This window comes from Capra hircus, chromosome 5, assembly GCF_001704415.2.
Source record: "Capra hircus breed San Clemente chromosome 5, ASM170441v1, whole genome shotgun sequence".
NCBI lineage: Eukaryota > Metazoa > Chordata > Mammalia > Artiodactyla > Bovidae > Capra > Capra hircus.
In genome coordinates, this window is record NC_030812.1 from 110,594,294 (window position 1) to 110,610,722 (window position 16,429).

Consider the following 16,429-nt stretch of genomic DNA (forward strand, 5'->3'; position numbering starts at 1 on the left):
CGAACCCAGGTCTCCTGCATCGCAAGCAGATTCTTTACCGTCCGAGCCACCGGTGAGACCACCATAAACATTAGTGGGTTTATTATTAGTGGCCAACCAGAGGGAAGAGTGGGTTCATCGGTGACATTTTCTGACCTGGACCTTGAGTAAGATGTAGTGGGAAAGACGTGTCCCAGGGCGGAGAACTCAATGCCGATTTCCCCTGTCTTGTACTTGTCTCAGAACCGTGCTGGGGGCCCGGCAGGCGGTAGGAGTAGGGGAGGGGAGGAGACAAAAATAATAGCAAAAAAACAGTGCTTTCCAAATGTCTTGGACATCAATTTGATGTCCTCAGAGCAATCCTAAAGGCGGGTCTTAATGTACCTTTTTTCGGATGAGAAAACTGAAACGCAGAGCTGCGGAGGTAACTTGTGAAGCACTGACCACGTTTCTCGTAAAACGAAGAGAAACGCTTTAACCCTCAGCAGCGAAGAGCCTAAACTCAGCAGCCCTGAAGGCTCTGGTCTCCCGGAAACCCCAGGGGTGGAACCAAATGGAAGAAGTCCCGCCCACAGACTTCCGCTTCCGCCCTCGCTGACCCAGTCAGCTCCGGCGAGCTCCGGAGTCCGGGATGGCCGCAGGGGGCGACTGTGGCGGGCGGGAGGCGGCCTGTGGGTACGATAGCTATCGCTCGCCGCTTGCTTCCCGTTATGCCAGCCCGGAGATGTGCTTCCTGTTTAGCGACAAGTACAAATTCCGGACCTGGCGGCAGCTCTGGCTATGGCTGGCGGAGGCCGAGCAGGTAACGCATCTGGAGGCGGGCCCCGCCCTGCACGTGCCAGGCTGGGACTTAGTGCGCGGGCTGAGCCTCCCCAGGCAGCTGCCCCGCTATTTTCGGCGAGGTGTTCCCTTTCCGGAGGAACGGCCCCAGGAAGGCCAGGGCAGGAGGCCCAGCAGTCGCCACCTGTTACCTCACACGTTTTAATGGTGGAGGGTTGGAGATGGACGGTGGGCGGTGAGAAGTGCAGTTACCGTTTCCGGGAGTAAGTCTTGGCGGTTCCTGTAGGAGTGCACCGCCGAGTGCTCCTTCTGTGCGGTTGTGCTCGCTTCTGCACACCTTTGCCCGGTTAACCCAGAAAGACTTTGCAAACTAGGGCGCGGTTTCCCACGTTATAGGAGAGAAGACCAAGCCTCGATGATGTGCCAGTGAGATATTTACTTCTAACCATTATGACAACCCACTCCAGTATTCTTGCCTAGAGAATCCGATGGAGAGAGGAGCCTAGCGGGCTATACAGTCCATGGAGTCGCCAAGAGTCGGAAATGACTGAAGCGAGTTAGCACTCTCCTATAAATAAAGGAACCCGGTGTGAACCCGTGACCATGCAAAGCCTAACTGAACGCCCAGCCACCTCGCCCTCTACATGCCTCTGTGTAGTCAGAGACCTGTCACTGCAAAATACACATTTCCTGGGCCATTTTTTCTTCTTCACTAGACTGCCTTTTTTTGTCTCTGGGGAGAGAGAATCAGGGTAGGGGGTTATTAGATGCGAGTTATGGGTTCTGAGAGCTTCATGTAGAGGTATTCTGCCGAGCGGTTTCAGAAATAGCCCCAGAAGGATCTTCACAGAAGCGCTGAAGGAAGCATGAGAGTGATCCAGAGAGCTATAAAGTTTCCAAGGAAAATGCCACACAAGCAAGATGGCAGTCCTCTCCGAAATGACATTTAGTAACCTCAGAAACAATCTGAGTACCTACCTAGGACCAAGGTATAGGGTCGCCGAACAGGAAACTTTCTTCCTAAATTTTACACCCTATCACCTTGCTCAAGAAATAAAGTAGTACATGACACTAGCAGACACAATACTCTGTAATGGCTTATATAGGAAAAGAATCTAAAAAAGTGGATGGATATATGATAACTGATTGATTTTTGCTTTTCACCTGAAACTAACGCATTCTTTTAAATCAACTGTACTCCAATAAAAAAATTTTTTTTAATGCTAGCAGACATTTCTACAGTGCCTGCTATGTGTGCTCAGCAGTTTGAAGACCGTAAAAATTAATTTACTAATTCTCAAAACAATTCTTTATAAGCATGTGATTCCTGTTTTACAGAGGATAAAATGAAGGCGCAGATTTCATAAACACAGAGCTCGGATAACAATAATAGTAGATCAGGACATGAAGAGTGTTGTGGTTTGTTACCTACGGGGTTGCACAGAGTCAGACAGGACTGCAGCGACTTAGCAGCAGCAGCAGCATCTACTCTGTTTTCTGTTTTACTTGGTATTCCGTGTAGATGAGGCTGGTGCCAGTCACCATAGCTTGTAAGAACTTCAAGCTGGAATTGAGACGTAGAGTCAGTATGTATCCTTGCCTCTGCCCGGTCTACACATTGCCTGAAATGCATCCAATGTTGATATCTCCTGGGTCTGTATTATCTATTAGCTAGGGTGGCAAAATGAACAGCATGAAGTACATAATAATTTAATAGTTTAAAAAAAAAAAAAAAAAAACTTGAGGAATGAGAAACTAGGGCAAGCGCAAAAAATTCGTCCGCCTTGGATTTTGAGGATGCGTTGCTTGGGGAGGTAGCAGTTTGACCACGCTGCCCCCTGCTGTTCTGTTTTGGGAGGAGCCCTACGATGTCTTCGCTCAAAGATCCAAGGCAGCTTGGCCAGATGTAGTGTGACTAAGGAACTGAATTTTCACTAGTTTAAATGTAAATAGCCACATCTGACTAGATAGGTCTTAAGATGTGAGCTCCTTCTCAGGACCAGGCCTTGGGACTTTGAAGTGAGGTTTGGGTAAAATTCACCAGTGTACATACTTAGCACTTGGCTCCAGGGTTCTGAGCTACCAGTGGGCTGCCAGCTGTTTTTTGTCAGCCTGATTTTATTCAGTGATGGATGAATGTAAGATGTTGATGTGTTTATTTTCTCATTAATATCTCCTGGAATTGCTTTCAGTTGCACTGAATTCGCTGCACATAATTTGTTGGCAGAGCTACTAACAGCGTTGCTAATTTCGGTTTCTCTGACTAAATCCATCTAGATAAGATATAAAGCTGTGGCCGGGATCCCACACTCTGGGCACTTAAGAGCCGAGCACTAAAGAGCCTAAGCAATAAATACCACAAAGCTCTCCTTTCAGGGAGTCTATACATTCTAGAGAGGAGAGACAGGCTAAAAGATGTGTAAAAATGTCATATGGCAGTAAGTGCTCTAAATAAAACCAGGTTAAAGGGATAGTGAGTGACACCAAAGAAGGGTGTTTCATATTGATGTCAGGAAAGCCTCTGAGGAGATGGCATTTGAGCCCAGAGACCAGAACCTGTGAGGGAGTGAGCAGAGATGTTGGGGCAGAAGGAATAGAAATCAGGACTACACTGTTGTGTATATTGGAGTTTACTTAGAATATGACTTGCCATGATTCATTTAGAAAGCTTCCTGGGGACTTCCGTGGTGGTCCAGTGGGTAAGAATCCACCTTCCAATGCAGGAGATGCAGGTTCAATCCCTGGTCAGGGAGGTAAGATCCCACAGGCAGCAGGGCAACTAAGCTTAAGCACTGCAACTGCTGAGCCCGTGCCCTCAGAAAGGGCCCACATGCCACAACAGAGGCCCAGCGCAGCCAAAATTTTTAAAAAGATAGTTGTCTCTTCCTCCCCATGTTCTTTTAGTTTAACTGCCCCAAGCTTTAGTTTAAGAATTGGAAGGTAGAGCATAAACACTAACATGAATCAGTGTTGTTTTTTATTGTCATTCCCATCAAATAATGTGACATAAGAAGTTATTTCATTTTATTTTGCCTGTTCTGCAGACACTGGGTTTGCCTGTCACAGAGGAACAAATCCAGGAGATGAAATCTAACCTGGACAACATCGACTTCAAGATGGCAGCTGAAGAGGAGAAGCAGTTACGACATGATGTGATGGCCCACGTGCACACGTTTGCCCGCTGCTGCCCCAAAGCTGCTGGCATTATCCATCTTGGCGCCACCTCCTGCTATGTGGGAGACAATACAGTAGGAGCCCATGCTGTTCTGTGTCCACTAGGACTCAGGCTTTATAATGCATTTATACATTTTAATAGATTTTGTCCATTTTAGGAAGTGACTCCATAGGTCTTAGGATCTCAGTGCTCAGGAAGTTTCTGCTTTTGGTATCCTTCCAGTCTAAACTGTAAGCCCCTAATGACCTCCATAAAATGATGTACAGATACTGCCTATATACATCAGTATACTGGACATAGCTTGAGAGCTTAGCATTTTAGTGGCTAAAGTACTTTTCCAAAGGGATTTTCTTTGCAAAGTCCTTTATAACTCTTCGCTGTGACTTCTGAAAAGAAAAGGTAATTACATTATAATTCTTAAATCCTTTAACTAGCAAAAGTGTCTCATAGTCAAACATGAAAAAGTAACAAGCAGGCATTTGCCTAAGAGTTTACTAGATGAGCACTTCAAATGTATTCATTTTTTCATCACAACAGGCATAATAGATGCTGTTGTTTCCATTTTTAAATAACTTTATTAAGGTATAATTTAATACCATAAATTCACCCATTTTACATGGATAGTTCAGTGAGCTTTAATAAATTTATGCAACATTCAGCCTCACCACACGCTAGTTTTAGAACACACCCCTCACCCCAAGACGGTCTGTCTTGCTTGTTTGCCATCAGTGCCCACTCCTGCTTCCAGTCCCAAACAACTGCTGAGACCTGCCTTTTGTGTCTATAGTTGTGTCTTTTCTTGAAATTTCATGTAAATGGATTCAGAATATAAAGTCTTTGGCTCTGGCTTTATAATCCCCACCTCCACAGATGAGGAAACTTAAAGAGGCTGAAGAACTTGCCCAACCTGGAAAGGCTACAGACCTAGGTACAATGACTCCAAACCTCTGCCCTAGTCACAGAGTACCTGGGGGACTAGAAGTTAGAATCCAGACACACTTCCAGTTCAGAAAGAAGCCAGTAGTTTTTAAGTTGCCCCCACATAACTTTTTTTTGTCTAAAGTGGTACATAATTAAAGGCATCTGTGTGTAATTAGTCAGATAATGAGAGAAGAGCAGTCCTCTAACTTGGAGTATGCTTTTTTTTAAAGTATCCAGCGTGTAGTTGGGCTCAACAGTTACCGTCTCAAGCATGTGTTGGAGTTGCTTGCAACACTTAGATCATCTCACTCCCCCAAGAACAGCGTTAAATTTCCTAAACCTAGATCCTTTAGTTCATGCCTTTTTTGTTGTTAGCAATGACAGACATGGAAAGAAAACGGAGCAGAGACTAATGGAATGTGCCCTGTGGAGTCTTCCCTGTGGACATCTTTGTCATATTCATGACAGGGCTGCCCCTTATCATTTTCCAGTTAAGTTAGATACCCCATAAATAGGGCGTTATAAGTATAAAGGCTTTGTGCTTATAGATCCTAGCAGTACTGCTCTCTCAGTCGGTAGGCTTTTAAGGCAGTAATCAGAAGAGTTCTGTTAGCAGCTTCTGACTTGCACAGTGTATTGCTGAAAGTAAGATAGGCAACTAGTTAAGAAACCCAGATGTGACGGCCGTAAAGTGTTAGGTCATAACGTTTGGGCAAAGCTGATTAATGTAAGATGACTGCATTTTTCCTTGCAGGACCTGATTATTCTCAGAAATGCATTTGACCTGCTTTTGCCAAAGGTAAGAAGTTGACAAATTTCCTGCCAGTCCTAAGATTCCCTGTGACAGGAGATGAGTACCACCTTGAATAAATCAGCACAGAATAGATCTAAATAAGTTACTGTGTACTCAGATGAATGATCCTAGATCTGATCTCTAGAACTAATTGTCTCTTCTTGAGTTAAAACACTGTATGAGTTAGTGCTTTTAAAGTGAGGGAAGTGTAACCAGCAGCATGTTGCTGGAATGTGTGGGTCAGATTATGATTTTGTCTGTTTTTCTTCATGAGCGTGCCAGTGGTGTTAAAACTATGCAGAAATAATTTGTGGCATTTTAGGTAGTCAGCTCAGTTTTTGAACGTTGTTTGGTACTTTAAGATACAAAGATGAAAAAATGTGGCCTCTGCCTTCTGTGAGCTGAAGTGTAATTGTAGATGAATTTGTCTCCAAGTTTAGTTCCTGTTTATGCAGTGCTCAGCCTGAATTCACTGTCTTTCTCCCACACCGTCTTCCTTGCAGCTTGCCAGGGTGATCTCTCGGCTTGCCGACTTTGCCAAGGAACGAGCCGATCTCCCCACCTTAGGTTTCACACATTTCCAGTAAGTGAGAGGGTTACCTCTTGGGAATTGGGCTTATTTATGGGCATCCAGCTTCCATTTATTTTTTCAGTCCTCCCTTCTCCATGGTAACCTTGAGGTTAAGAAAACTCAAAATATAAGCACTTGGGATGCCTATGAGGAATGAACCTTATACCTACCTTAAAAGCTGTACTGCTGAGAGAGTAAATCTAATGGTTCGTTTCACTGAAAACTATGTTTACAGATACGTGTTCAGAAAGTATTCTCTTTTTGTTGTTGCTGTTAATACTCTTAACACTTCTGGTATCCCCTTTGCCTACAGGGAAATCTTTTAGTGATAGGGAAGAAGTTGGAAAGCAGATCCTATTTAGGTCACAGGGCCTGATCCTTCCTTTCCCACTCCAGGAATCAGTGCTGGTTGGTAGAATCAACCCAGGTGGTTCTCCAGGTCAGGATAACAAACAGCTAGTTGGGGTAACTATGAAGGACCAGAGTTTAGGTGGGTACCTTCCTGTGGTGTGAGTGGGAAGGAGAGGGGCTCTCCCAGCCTTGTGCCCCAGGAAGGGGGCACTCTTGATTGCTCCCTTCTTAGATCTGTTTCCACTCTGCCTCTCAAGAAAGTGTTCTTGATTCAGTGATTCCATTCTTGAGTATTTAATGCAAGTAATCCAAATTACGGAAAAAGCTGTATGTACAAAGATCATTGTTGTAATATTATTTATGATGGTAGCCTTGGAAACAATCTATAAATGTCCAAGAATAAGAGAATAATTAAATAAGACTGTAGTATATACATAGGTTAAAATAATACACAGCCAGGAAAATGATGCTTGTTAGATTAGTAAGACATGGGAATGCATGTAGGTCAATGTGGGGAAAAGACAGCATGTAAACTGTACAAAGATTGGAAGGTGCACCAAGATGTAAATACTGACTACTCTGGCTTTTTTTTTTAACGTGCAAGCATTTTTATGATTACCAAGTAAAACCCTTTTTTAAAGCCGATGATGTCATTTTTGGATTGCTAGTGGCAGGTTTCAAGTGATGATATTTGAGTCGTGGTTTATTGGCATCTGCCTTATGTTTTGATGGGGTAGGTATTGCTATGGCAACAAGGATATCATCTCCTGTAACTTAGGAAAGCCTACTGAGTTTAATTTAACCTTCCTTAAAATTAGGGCCTACATTATTGGTTGCAGAAACCAGGAGAATTTGTTCATGTGAGGGGGTTGCTGCTCCGTGTGTGTGGCTGAGCCATGACAAAGGTTGCCCTCTGTGCTTTCTCCCGCCACACCTGGCATCACCTGTGTTGTGACTCTTCTTCAGCATCTGCTAGAGAGTGTTCAGGGAATACAGCCATTCCGGTATTCCTTTAGGGATGGTGGAATGAGAGGTGTCTGCTGCCACAGTTAGCAGGTGTTAGGAATTCAGAAAATGGTATTGATGCATAGATCTCGACTCAGAATGTATCAGTACCTGCAATTAAAAAGAAACAGCTTTATTGAGATACAACTGATATACCATAAAATTCACCCAATTTTTGTATATTTAGAGAGTTTATGCAGTCATTACCAGTGTGTAATTTCAGAATATTTCCATCACCCTGCCCTCAAAAGACCCTTTAGCAGTCCCTCCCATCTCCCCATTCCTGCCCTCCTGGCAACCACAAATCTGTTTTCTGTTTGTGGATTTGTCTCTTGAACACTTCAGTCAAGTAGAATCATGTAATACTCATCTCCTTGTGACTGGCTTCATTTCACTTAACATAGCATTTTCAGTGTTCATCCATGTTGTAGCATGTGTCATTACTTAATGTCTTTTACAGCCAAATAACATACCATTATATGGATATGCTACCTTTTATCTGTTCACCTTTTATCTGTTTATCTGCTGGACATTTGGATTGTTTCCACTCTGTTGCTGTTATGTGTAAGGCTGCTGTGAATAGGTCTATGCAAATTTCTTTTCTTTATTATACCAATAATCTATTTAAGGAAAACTACCTAAAGATCAATTTGGGACTCTGTGTCTGCTTTAGACATTCTTAGTGAGCTACCGTCCTGTTGCCAGCTGTCAGCATCATTCGCCTAATAGAGAAGGCTAGGTAATCTATTAGAACTCTGGCTTTACTATAGTTTATTCATAATCGCGTTTTATGTTATAAACAGACCTGCTGTGGGCTGGCTTTGATTTAGACTGAAGACAAAGCCATTAGCCGTTCAGTTAGAGTCGTCTGATTGTGCGTGTTTCCAGGTTGTTCTCTGCAGCTCAGCTCAGTCTTCATCGGGTCTCGACTCTTTCCAAACTCCTTTCTTTCCTGCCGGTCTAGAGCCACAGTCTCCAGTGTCCTCGTTTTACTTTCTGATAGCATTTTTTAAATGAGCGGTTATCTTGTTTGTTTACTTTTTTACACTACAGTATGAGCTCCACTAGACAGGGACTTGGTCTGTTCTGTTCTTTGTTGTATTTCCAATACCAGCAACACATTAGATGCTTGGCAAGTGTTTGTTATGTGTGTATTTCTTGCCAAGATCTAGGGACAAACAAAGCAGACATTGTCTCTGCCCTTATAGTGCCTCTTGATGCTGAAGCAAGAGCTATGCTAGTGGCCCTTTAGTTTTATAACCTTTGAATGTTTATAAATGACATTGAATCTGCTTAACTAGTATTTGCTTAAGTTTTTTAGCTCTTGTATGTCTTCACTATAATTCTTTCCCTTCCCAGGGGTAAAAGTGATTATTAGAAGAAGCAGCGAAGGTTTTATGAAACAAGTCATTGGTTTGAGACTTCTGTGTGTTCTCCTTGGGTTGTGTTCAGGCCTGCTCAGCTGACCACAGTTGGGAAACGTTGCTGTCTCTGGATTCAGGATCTGTGCATGGATCTCCAGAACCTGAAGCGTGTCCGGGATGAGCTGCGCTTCCGAGGCGTGAAGGGTACCACTGGCACCCAGGCCAGCTTCCTGCAGCTCTTCGAGGGAGATGACCAAAAGGTGTGCTTAGAGAGTGACCTGGGTGAGACAGACCCAACAGTGGGCGCGCCAGAAACAAAGCCGACCCCCAGGATGGTGGGAGCGATGGATCTTGGGGTGGGTACAGTCTCAACTGGAAAGGTACTGAAGGCATAAACCTGAGCAGGATGACGTGTCAGGATGCTTTCATACTAGACATGCCTGGATTTCTATGGGGATGTCTTTTCTTCCCAAGGTAGAACAGCTTGACAAGATGGTGACAGAAAAGGCAGGATTCAAGAGGTAGGTGAGTGGGGAAAGTGTCTGCCTCCCTGTTAGGTAATAAAAGGCAATGTCCCTCCAGATTTGGCCTTAGCTGTTCTTTTTTTTTTTTTTTTTTCCCCTTTTCTGTGTCTTTGCACCCATTTCCTTCTATCTCTGGTGTGGTTTTGTTTCCTGGATTCTATTATATTCCTTATAATTTTTCAGAAAAAAGGAGCTGTTTAGTTGTGAGTTCAGGAGAATAGCCTTACCTGTGTTGTTTTGGTTTTGTTTTTACTAAAGGCCTCTGACAGGTTGGTCTCAGTCTGTCTTTTTGCTTCAGGGGCCCCCAGGCTCCCCTGTGGTTCCTTGTTTTTGTTGTTGTTTTTATGTAAAATATTTCTTTCTTTATTTATTTGGCTGCGATGGGTCTTACTTGAGTCGTGTGAACTCTTAATTGTGGTATGTGGGATCTGGTTCCCTGACCAGGGATCCAGCCTGGCCCCCTGGATTGGGAGCACAGAGTCTTAGCCAGTGGACCACAAGGGAAGTCGTCCCTCACCCCTCACCCCCCGCCCCCGCCCCACGTTGGCTCCTTGTTTCAGGCACTTCACTGGGCTGCAGCAGAACAGAGGCTTGCTGGACTGTTTCCTCCTTGGGTCAGGGTGGCCGCTTGGGTTTAGTAAAAGTGGGGTGGGAAGTGCAGTTTCTTCCTGGAGCCACTATTCAGTGCAGTCCTGGACTGAGTGCAACTTAATACCTCAGTGAGACCAAGCCTTTGCTTAGGGTCTGCGTTGGCTCACTTGTCTGACACAGTTATATTTTGAAATATTTTCACTTAAAGCTCTTTTCTGTTTATTTCTAGGGCTTTTATCATCACAGGGCAGACCTATACACGAAAAGTAGATATTGAGGTGCTCTCTGTGCTGGCCAGCTTGGGGGCATCGGTGCACAAGGTAAGTGGAGGCAGCGGTGGGTAGTCGGCACCACAGACTGACCCCCCAGCCTCAGGCTCCGACTTCATCGTGCTCTCAAGAGGTGTCAGATAGCGCTGTTAGTAATTTGGGTCCGTCAGGGGAGCCTCTTAAGTGAAAGTGTGTGAAAAAGGATTGGTTCCAGCATTCTCCTTAAGTTCATCTTGCCACGGTCTGCTTGTGATATCTTAAGCGGTGTTTCACCAGAACATTCCTGTGCTGACGGTCAGCTCGGTGGCAGCACCTGAAGAGCTCACCTCCTTCAGTCTAGCCCCTGCCTGGACCCCCCAAGTACTGATAATGTGGGTGACACTTGTGCCCCCGCTTCCCTCAGATTTGTACGGACATACGACTCCTGGCAAACCTCAAGGAGATGGAGGAGCCCTTCGAAAAACAGCAGATCGGTGAGTGTCATGTGGAGACCTGGGAGCACCGCAAGATGCAGCGGGTTTGTGGGCGCATGTGAGCAGTTCAGCCAGCAGCCTGCTCGGCCTCGCACTGTCCCCTGAGGTCTTCCTGCCTTTGCTTCTTGTCCTTTACACGGGCAGGCTCAAGTGCAATGCCATACAAGCGGAACCCTATGCGCTCAGAGCGGTGCTGCAGCCTGGCCCGGCACCTGATGACCCTCGTCTTGGACCCCTTGCAGACGGCATCTGTGCAGTGGTTTGAACGCACACTCGATGACAGTGCCAACCGGTCAGTGAAAGGGGCAGCACACACAGCAAGTTGTCGGAGGGCACAGAGGGCCTGGGAGCAACAGGACTACAGGGCATCCCTGTATTCCCTCCTTGTCTGTAGGAGCCTGGAGTCTTAACAGGGAGGCAGGAACATGTGTGTTAGAATATGTACAGGGTATCCTTGCGGGGGCAAAGGCAAGGGTTGGGAGGAGTCGAGGGAAGCTTCACAAGGAGGCAATGCCGTAGACTGAAGAAATCTAGGCATTTATCATGTGAAACGAAATTGGAAGCACATATAAAGCACAAAGGCAGGAGAAAGAACGGTTTGGAGAGTTAGTTACTGGAGTCAGGTAGCCCTGGAGGATGAAGTCCGTGGCAAGAAATGAGGTGGGACTGCTCGTGGAAAGTAGCCGGTTTATGAAGGGCCTTCTGGGCCCTGAAAACGAGGGTAGATGTTGTTCTGATGGCAGGTGGTGTCAGCTGTGGTATTTTGGCACAGTGACCTCTTGATTAGGTCCAAGTAGTTACTAATAAGATACCAGCATGCACGTGACTCTCTACTTTATGTATATACTTATTGAAAGCAGATTCACTCTCATTTGCTTGTATTCTGCTGGAATTTCTTGAGAGGAAATGATCAGTAGTTAAAGCCAACTCTCTGGATTGTGTTCATAATCCAGGATTTATGGAAATAAAACATGTGAACTCATTCGGAAGTCAGCCATCGGCTGTATTTTAGCAAACTGTGACCTAGTCAGCTGTGCCCACTAAAACACCCTGCAACAGTTTGGAGAATCAGTTATAAGACAGGATGCTGGTCAGAACAAGTTAGGAGACTGCTTTAAAAACCCACACCCATGCTGGCATGGTGCCGGTGTGACTGGAGAGGATGTGGATCTAAATTGATGTCACGGGGACTGGCCTGGGCAGTTGGCTGGAGTTGGGGTTTAGATGGTGATGGGGTGCTGGTGCCCTTTCCTGAGGCAGGAGCTACAGGAGAGGAAGAGTAGGGTGAGGAGCAGAGCAGGAGGCAGTGGAGAAGCATCTGCATTAGGTCCTGGGCTTGCGGACCTACCGATGAGCCGGGTGGAACTCCCCAAATAGGTGTATGGCCTGGCGCCTAGGCAGGTGGTCTGGGCAAGAGGTGGTAGATTCAAGGGTCATCAGGATATTGAGGCTGTTGAAGGGAATTGTCCAAGAGGCACATCTGGCATGAGACGTCAGTAGGGCAGCTCCTTGAGACACACCCTGCGTTTCACGGAAATCGTTATTTGTTTTAAGCGATAACTGAATTGGCTGTTTGTTTTTCTAGACGTATCTGTTTGGCGGAGGCGTTTCTCACTGCAGATACTGTACTGAATACGTTGCAGAACATTTCTGAAGGATTGGTGGTATACCCCAAAGTAAGAGGCCTCTCTGAAAAGCACAGCATTCAGGAGGGGTTGGAGAGGGGGTGGAGGGGGTGGCAGAGAGTGGGACCTTGTGCTCTGGAGTGAACGTGTTGGAGGAGCGCTTCCCAGCCAGAGCTTACTCTCCACGTTGTGACACAAGCTCTCAGGAACAAGTCTGTGGAGTTCGCAGACCAGTTTATAGACCAGGGAGGAAGCAGTACTTTGAATTGGCTGAAAACTGTCTGCCAGCCTGAGTCATCAGCTCTGCTGTGGCTGGCGGGGTAGACTGTTCCACTGGCCTGTTTGTAGGTACCTGAGGCGGATAGGTTTGTTTCCATTCTGTACTCAGCTCCTGAAGTCAGGCCCCGAACTGGAGCAAACTTGAGGTTTGAGGAATTTTTCTGATGAAGTCAGTATCCCTTTTTAAAATCAAAATAATACTCTGGAGTATGAGAAGACTTCCCTGGTGGCTCAGAGGGTAAAGCATCTGCCTGCAATGCAGGAGACCTGGGTTCGATCCCTGGGCCAGGAAGATCCCCTGGAGAACGAAATGGCAATCTACTCCAGTACTCTTGCCTGGAAAATCCCATGGACAGAGAAGCCTAGTAGACTACAGTCCATGGGATCGCAAAGAGTCGGACACGGCTGAGCGACTTCACTTTCACTTTAAAAAATACAGTATAGAATAAGGCAAATTCTTCTACCCTCTTTCTTCATGGACATGGGGGAACACGTCCCCACTGTGCGTGATTTTGGTCGTAGTTTACGTCTTACTGTGTGTATGACTTTGTAACCTGAGGCATCCTTCTTGGCGCTTCACTCTTCCAGGTAATTGAGCGGCGCATCCGGCAGGAGCTGCCTTTCATGGCCACAGAGAACATCATTATGGCCATGGTGAAAGCCGGGGGTAACCGCCAGGTGTGTAGCCCCTTGTGCTCCTGCATAAATTGAAAGTACTGCACCTTTGGTCCTGCTCTCCTCCCTGAAGAAGGGTGGATGGAGGTGTTTCTGTCCTTCCATTCAGTCATGGTATTGGTGCAGAACGGTGACAACAGACTGTCGTAGAACAGGCTTATCTTTGGAGGGTGATGGTGGTGAAATCAGTTAATTAAAAATTGACTTGCTCAATCACTTGTAGAAAAAGTCTGCTTTCAGTGAAGAAATTAGGTCTTAGTTTCCATGGGAAATGCCAGGAACTGGGCAGGGCATAAGAGCAGATGGTTCATGAAGCTTTAGAAGAGGCCTTTGTAGCACCAGCCATAAACAGCATTGACGTTCAAACGCCTGCTGTTAGTGAGACCCCAGTGCCTCCTGTCTTCCCAGGATTGCCATGAGAAAATCAGAGTGCTCTCGCAGCAGGCAGCTGCCGTGGTCAAGCAGGAAGGGGGTGACAATGACCTCATCGAACGCATCCAGGCTGATGCCTACTTCAGTCCAATCCACTCCCAGTTGGACCATTTGCTGGATCCTTCTTCTTTCACCGGCCGTGCATCCCAGCAGGTAAGCATCAGAACGTTTCCATGGGGCTGCAGTCCTCCCCAAACACGCTCTGTTTACACCGCTGGGCTGCAGAGCCTGGAGTACAATCTGTTTCTGCTTCATAGGAGGTATGATGAGAATGGGGCTAGTTAGAATTCAGGGCAGGTTGCTGCCTAAAACTTAAGGTGAAAGTCGCTCATTTATGTCCGATTCTTTGCAACCCCATGGACAAAACAGTCCATGGAGTTCTCCAGGCCAAAATACTGGAGGGGGTAGCCTTTCCCTTCTCCAGGGGATCTTCCCAACCCAGGGGTTGAACCCAGGTCTCCTGCATTGCAGGCGATTCTTTACCAGCTGAGCCACAGGGCAATCTAAAACTTAAAAATTTGGTTATTTTGAGAATGCCTTAAGTTCATTTCTCCCTGAGGATTTCTCTGAATTCTGCTTTGGTCTGGAGCCTGTGGTGTAATGGACAAAGATTGGGTTTTACTGTCAGGTAGCTCCGGGTTCAGGCTTCCTGGGTAACTCAGTTGGTGAAGACTTCACCTGCAATGCAGGAGACCCCAGTTGGATTCCTGGGTCAAGAAGTTCCCTTGGAGAAGGGAGAGGCTACCCACTCCAGTATTCTTGGGCTTCCCTGGTGGCTCAGACAGTAAAAAATCCACTTGCAATGCGGGAGACCTGGGTTCCATCCCTGGGTTGGGAAGATCCCCTGGAGGAGGGCATACAAACCCACTCCAATATTCTTGTCTGGAAAATCCCCATGGACAGAGGAACCTGCCAGGCTACAGTCCATGGGGTCACAAAGAGTTGGACACGACGGAGCAACTAAGCACAGCACAGTAGCAGCTCCGGGTTCAGTCTTGACTTCCTGCTTTTACTGGCCGATGGGATAGACTGAAAGGCCTAGCTTGGTGCATAGTAAATATTCAGCAAACATTTGTCACTTTTCCTCATGGCCTTTTGAAGATTACAAGGGCCAATTCAAAAATATTTATTGAGTGCAGACTAGGTGCTCAGATTGTGTTTGGGTGCTGTGTTTAATTCTGGTGCTTTAAAGATGAATAGATAATGCTTATCTTCAGGGAACTCAAAACTTAACGGTAAACGCTTGTAAATAGGTCAGTGTGATACCAAGTTCATGCAAGAATTGAGGGAAGCACACCTTTTTTAGGATCACAAAAGAGACAATCCTAGGGTAGTAGAAGTTGGAAAAGACTTCTCAGAAGACATGATATCTGAGCTGAATCTTAAGGACAAGTAGGAGTTACTTGTAGGGAACACCAGGAGGTGAAGAGAGGACAGATGCATGGATGTCCAACATGGGAGAGAGTTGCCAGATTGTCAGGTGCCCCCAGAGTAGCTAGGATTAATGTAGAAGACGGATGGGAACCTATCATTTATATTTGAGACACTCTGATGTGCTGGATTTGAAGGACTTACACTGGAGGTGAGAAGACCAATAAGGAGGCTGCTGCAGCGGGTGAGCAGCTGGTGACGAGGGCTTTGAGCCGAGGCTGGGGTAGATAGGTGCACACAGGGCACAGTCCGAGGGCTGTTAAGGTAAGTTAGTCACTTGGAAGCTGGTTGAAGGGGGAGGAAGGAAGGAGCATGATGGTTTTAGCTTTGGTAATGGGTGGAGAATGGTGAGACCAACTGAAAGGATACAGCTGGCTGGTTTGGGCGGAGGGGCGGGGTGAGCAGCAGCCTGCTGGGGCAAACTGCCTGTGTTTAGGGAGAGATTTCTGCAGGGAGTTGAGAAAAATAGAAGCTCAGCGGTGGCATAAAAGTTTGTCCAAGTAAGTCTGTGTTATGAAGTGACATTGAAAAAAGGATTCTCAGATTTCTCAAATTTTAACGTTTTCTTCTGTCTTGCATTTGCTTTCCTCTTTGACAGGTACAGAGATTCTTAGAAGAGGAGGTGTGTCCCCTGTTAAAACCATATGAAAGTGTGATGAAGGTGAAGGCAGAATTATGTCTGTAGAGTCGGAAGAGAATTATTAAACAAAAACCACTGTTGGCTCTGTTAACTTTTATTGCCGAGTCATAAAAACTATTACTCTAGTGCCATATTTTATTTCAGGAACTGTTACCATAAATTAATACAGCACTTTTTTTCTTTCCATGGTGCTTTCACATTTCTCACATTTGCAATGCAGAAATAAACTGCATTGTAGTTGGACTGTTTTTCACAGCTACACAAGTTTGCACAATAAATGTAGCTCATAGCTTGCACTCTGCTCTTTCAAGGCACATTTTCCAACTAGTCTAATCCTTTTTACATGTTCACTTGATTGCAAGATGGTGAACAAATTCTTGGTCCTCTCTTCTGAAAGTGAGTTTTATCTGGGCCTTGGAAAATAATCTGGATTCAGTGATTCATTATGGCCCCCTACCTACATTTCAGTTGTATTTGATGAGAATAAGTAATGAAATTTAGAGCTGCGATGAATTGTCAAAGAAACTGATGTGGTCTTCACGCTGACTCAG

At 45.8% G+C, this 16,429-nt stretch overlaps 1 protein-coding gene across 1 annotated transcript; it reads left to right on the plus strand.

Annotated features, from left to right (window-relative positions):
- On the plus strand, nt 557–16,062 carry ADSL (adenylosuccinate lyase). Its single transcript, XM_005681096.2, has 13 exons — nt 557–781; nt 3,804–4,007; nt 5,610–5,654; nt 6,152–6,231; nt 9,028–9,199; nt 9,414–9,460; nt 10,284–10,374; nt 10,727–10,796; nt 10,941–11,088; nt 12,382–12,472; nt 13,289–13,378; nt 13,784–13,960; nt 15,837–16,062. Exons 1-13 carry the CDS (start codon nt 611–613, stop codon nt 15,921–15,923), a joined length of 1,473 nt encoding a protein of 490 aa, XP_005681153.2. The 5' UTR covers nt 557–610; the 3' UTR covers nt 15,924–16,062.

Coding starts and splice junctions, on each gene's coding strand:
- ADSL (XM_005681096.2), top strand. CDS start 611: ATGGCCGCAGGGGGCGACTGTGGCGGGCGGGAGGCGGCCTGTGGGTAC. Junction 10,797..10,940: donor CTTCGAAAAACAGCAGATCG/GTGAGTGTCATG, acceptor TTACACGGGCAG/GCTCAAGTGCAATGCCATAC. Junction 12,473..13,288: donor GATTGGTGGTATACCCCAAA/GTAAGAGGCCTC, acceptor TCACTCTTCCAG/GTAATTGAGCGGCGCATCCG.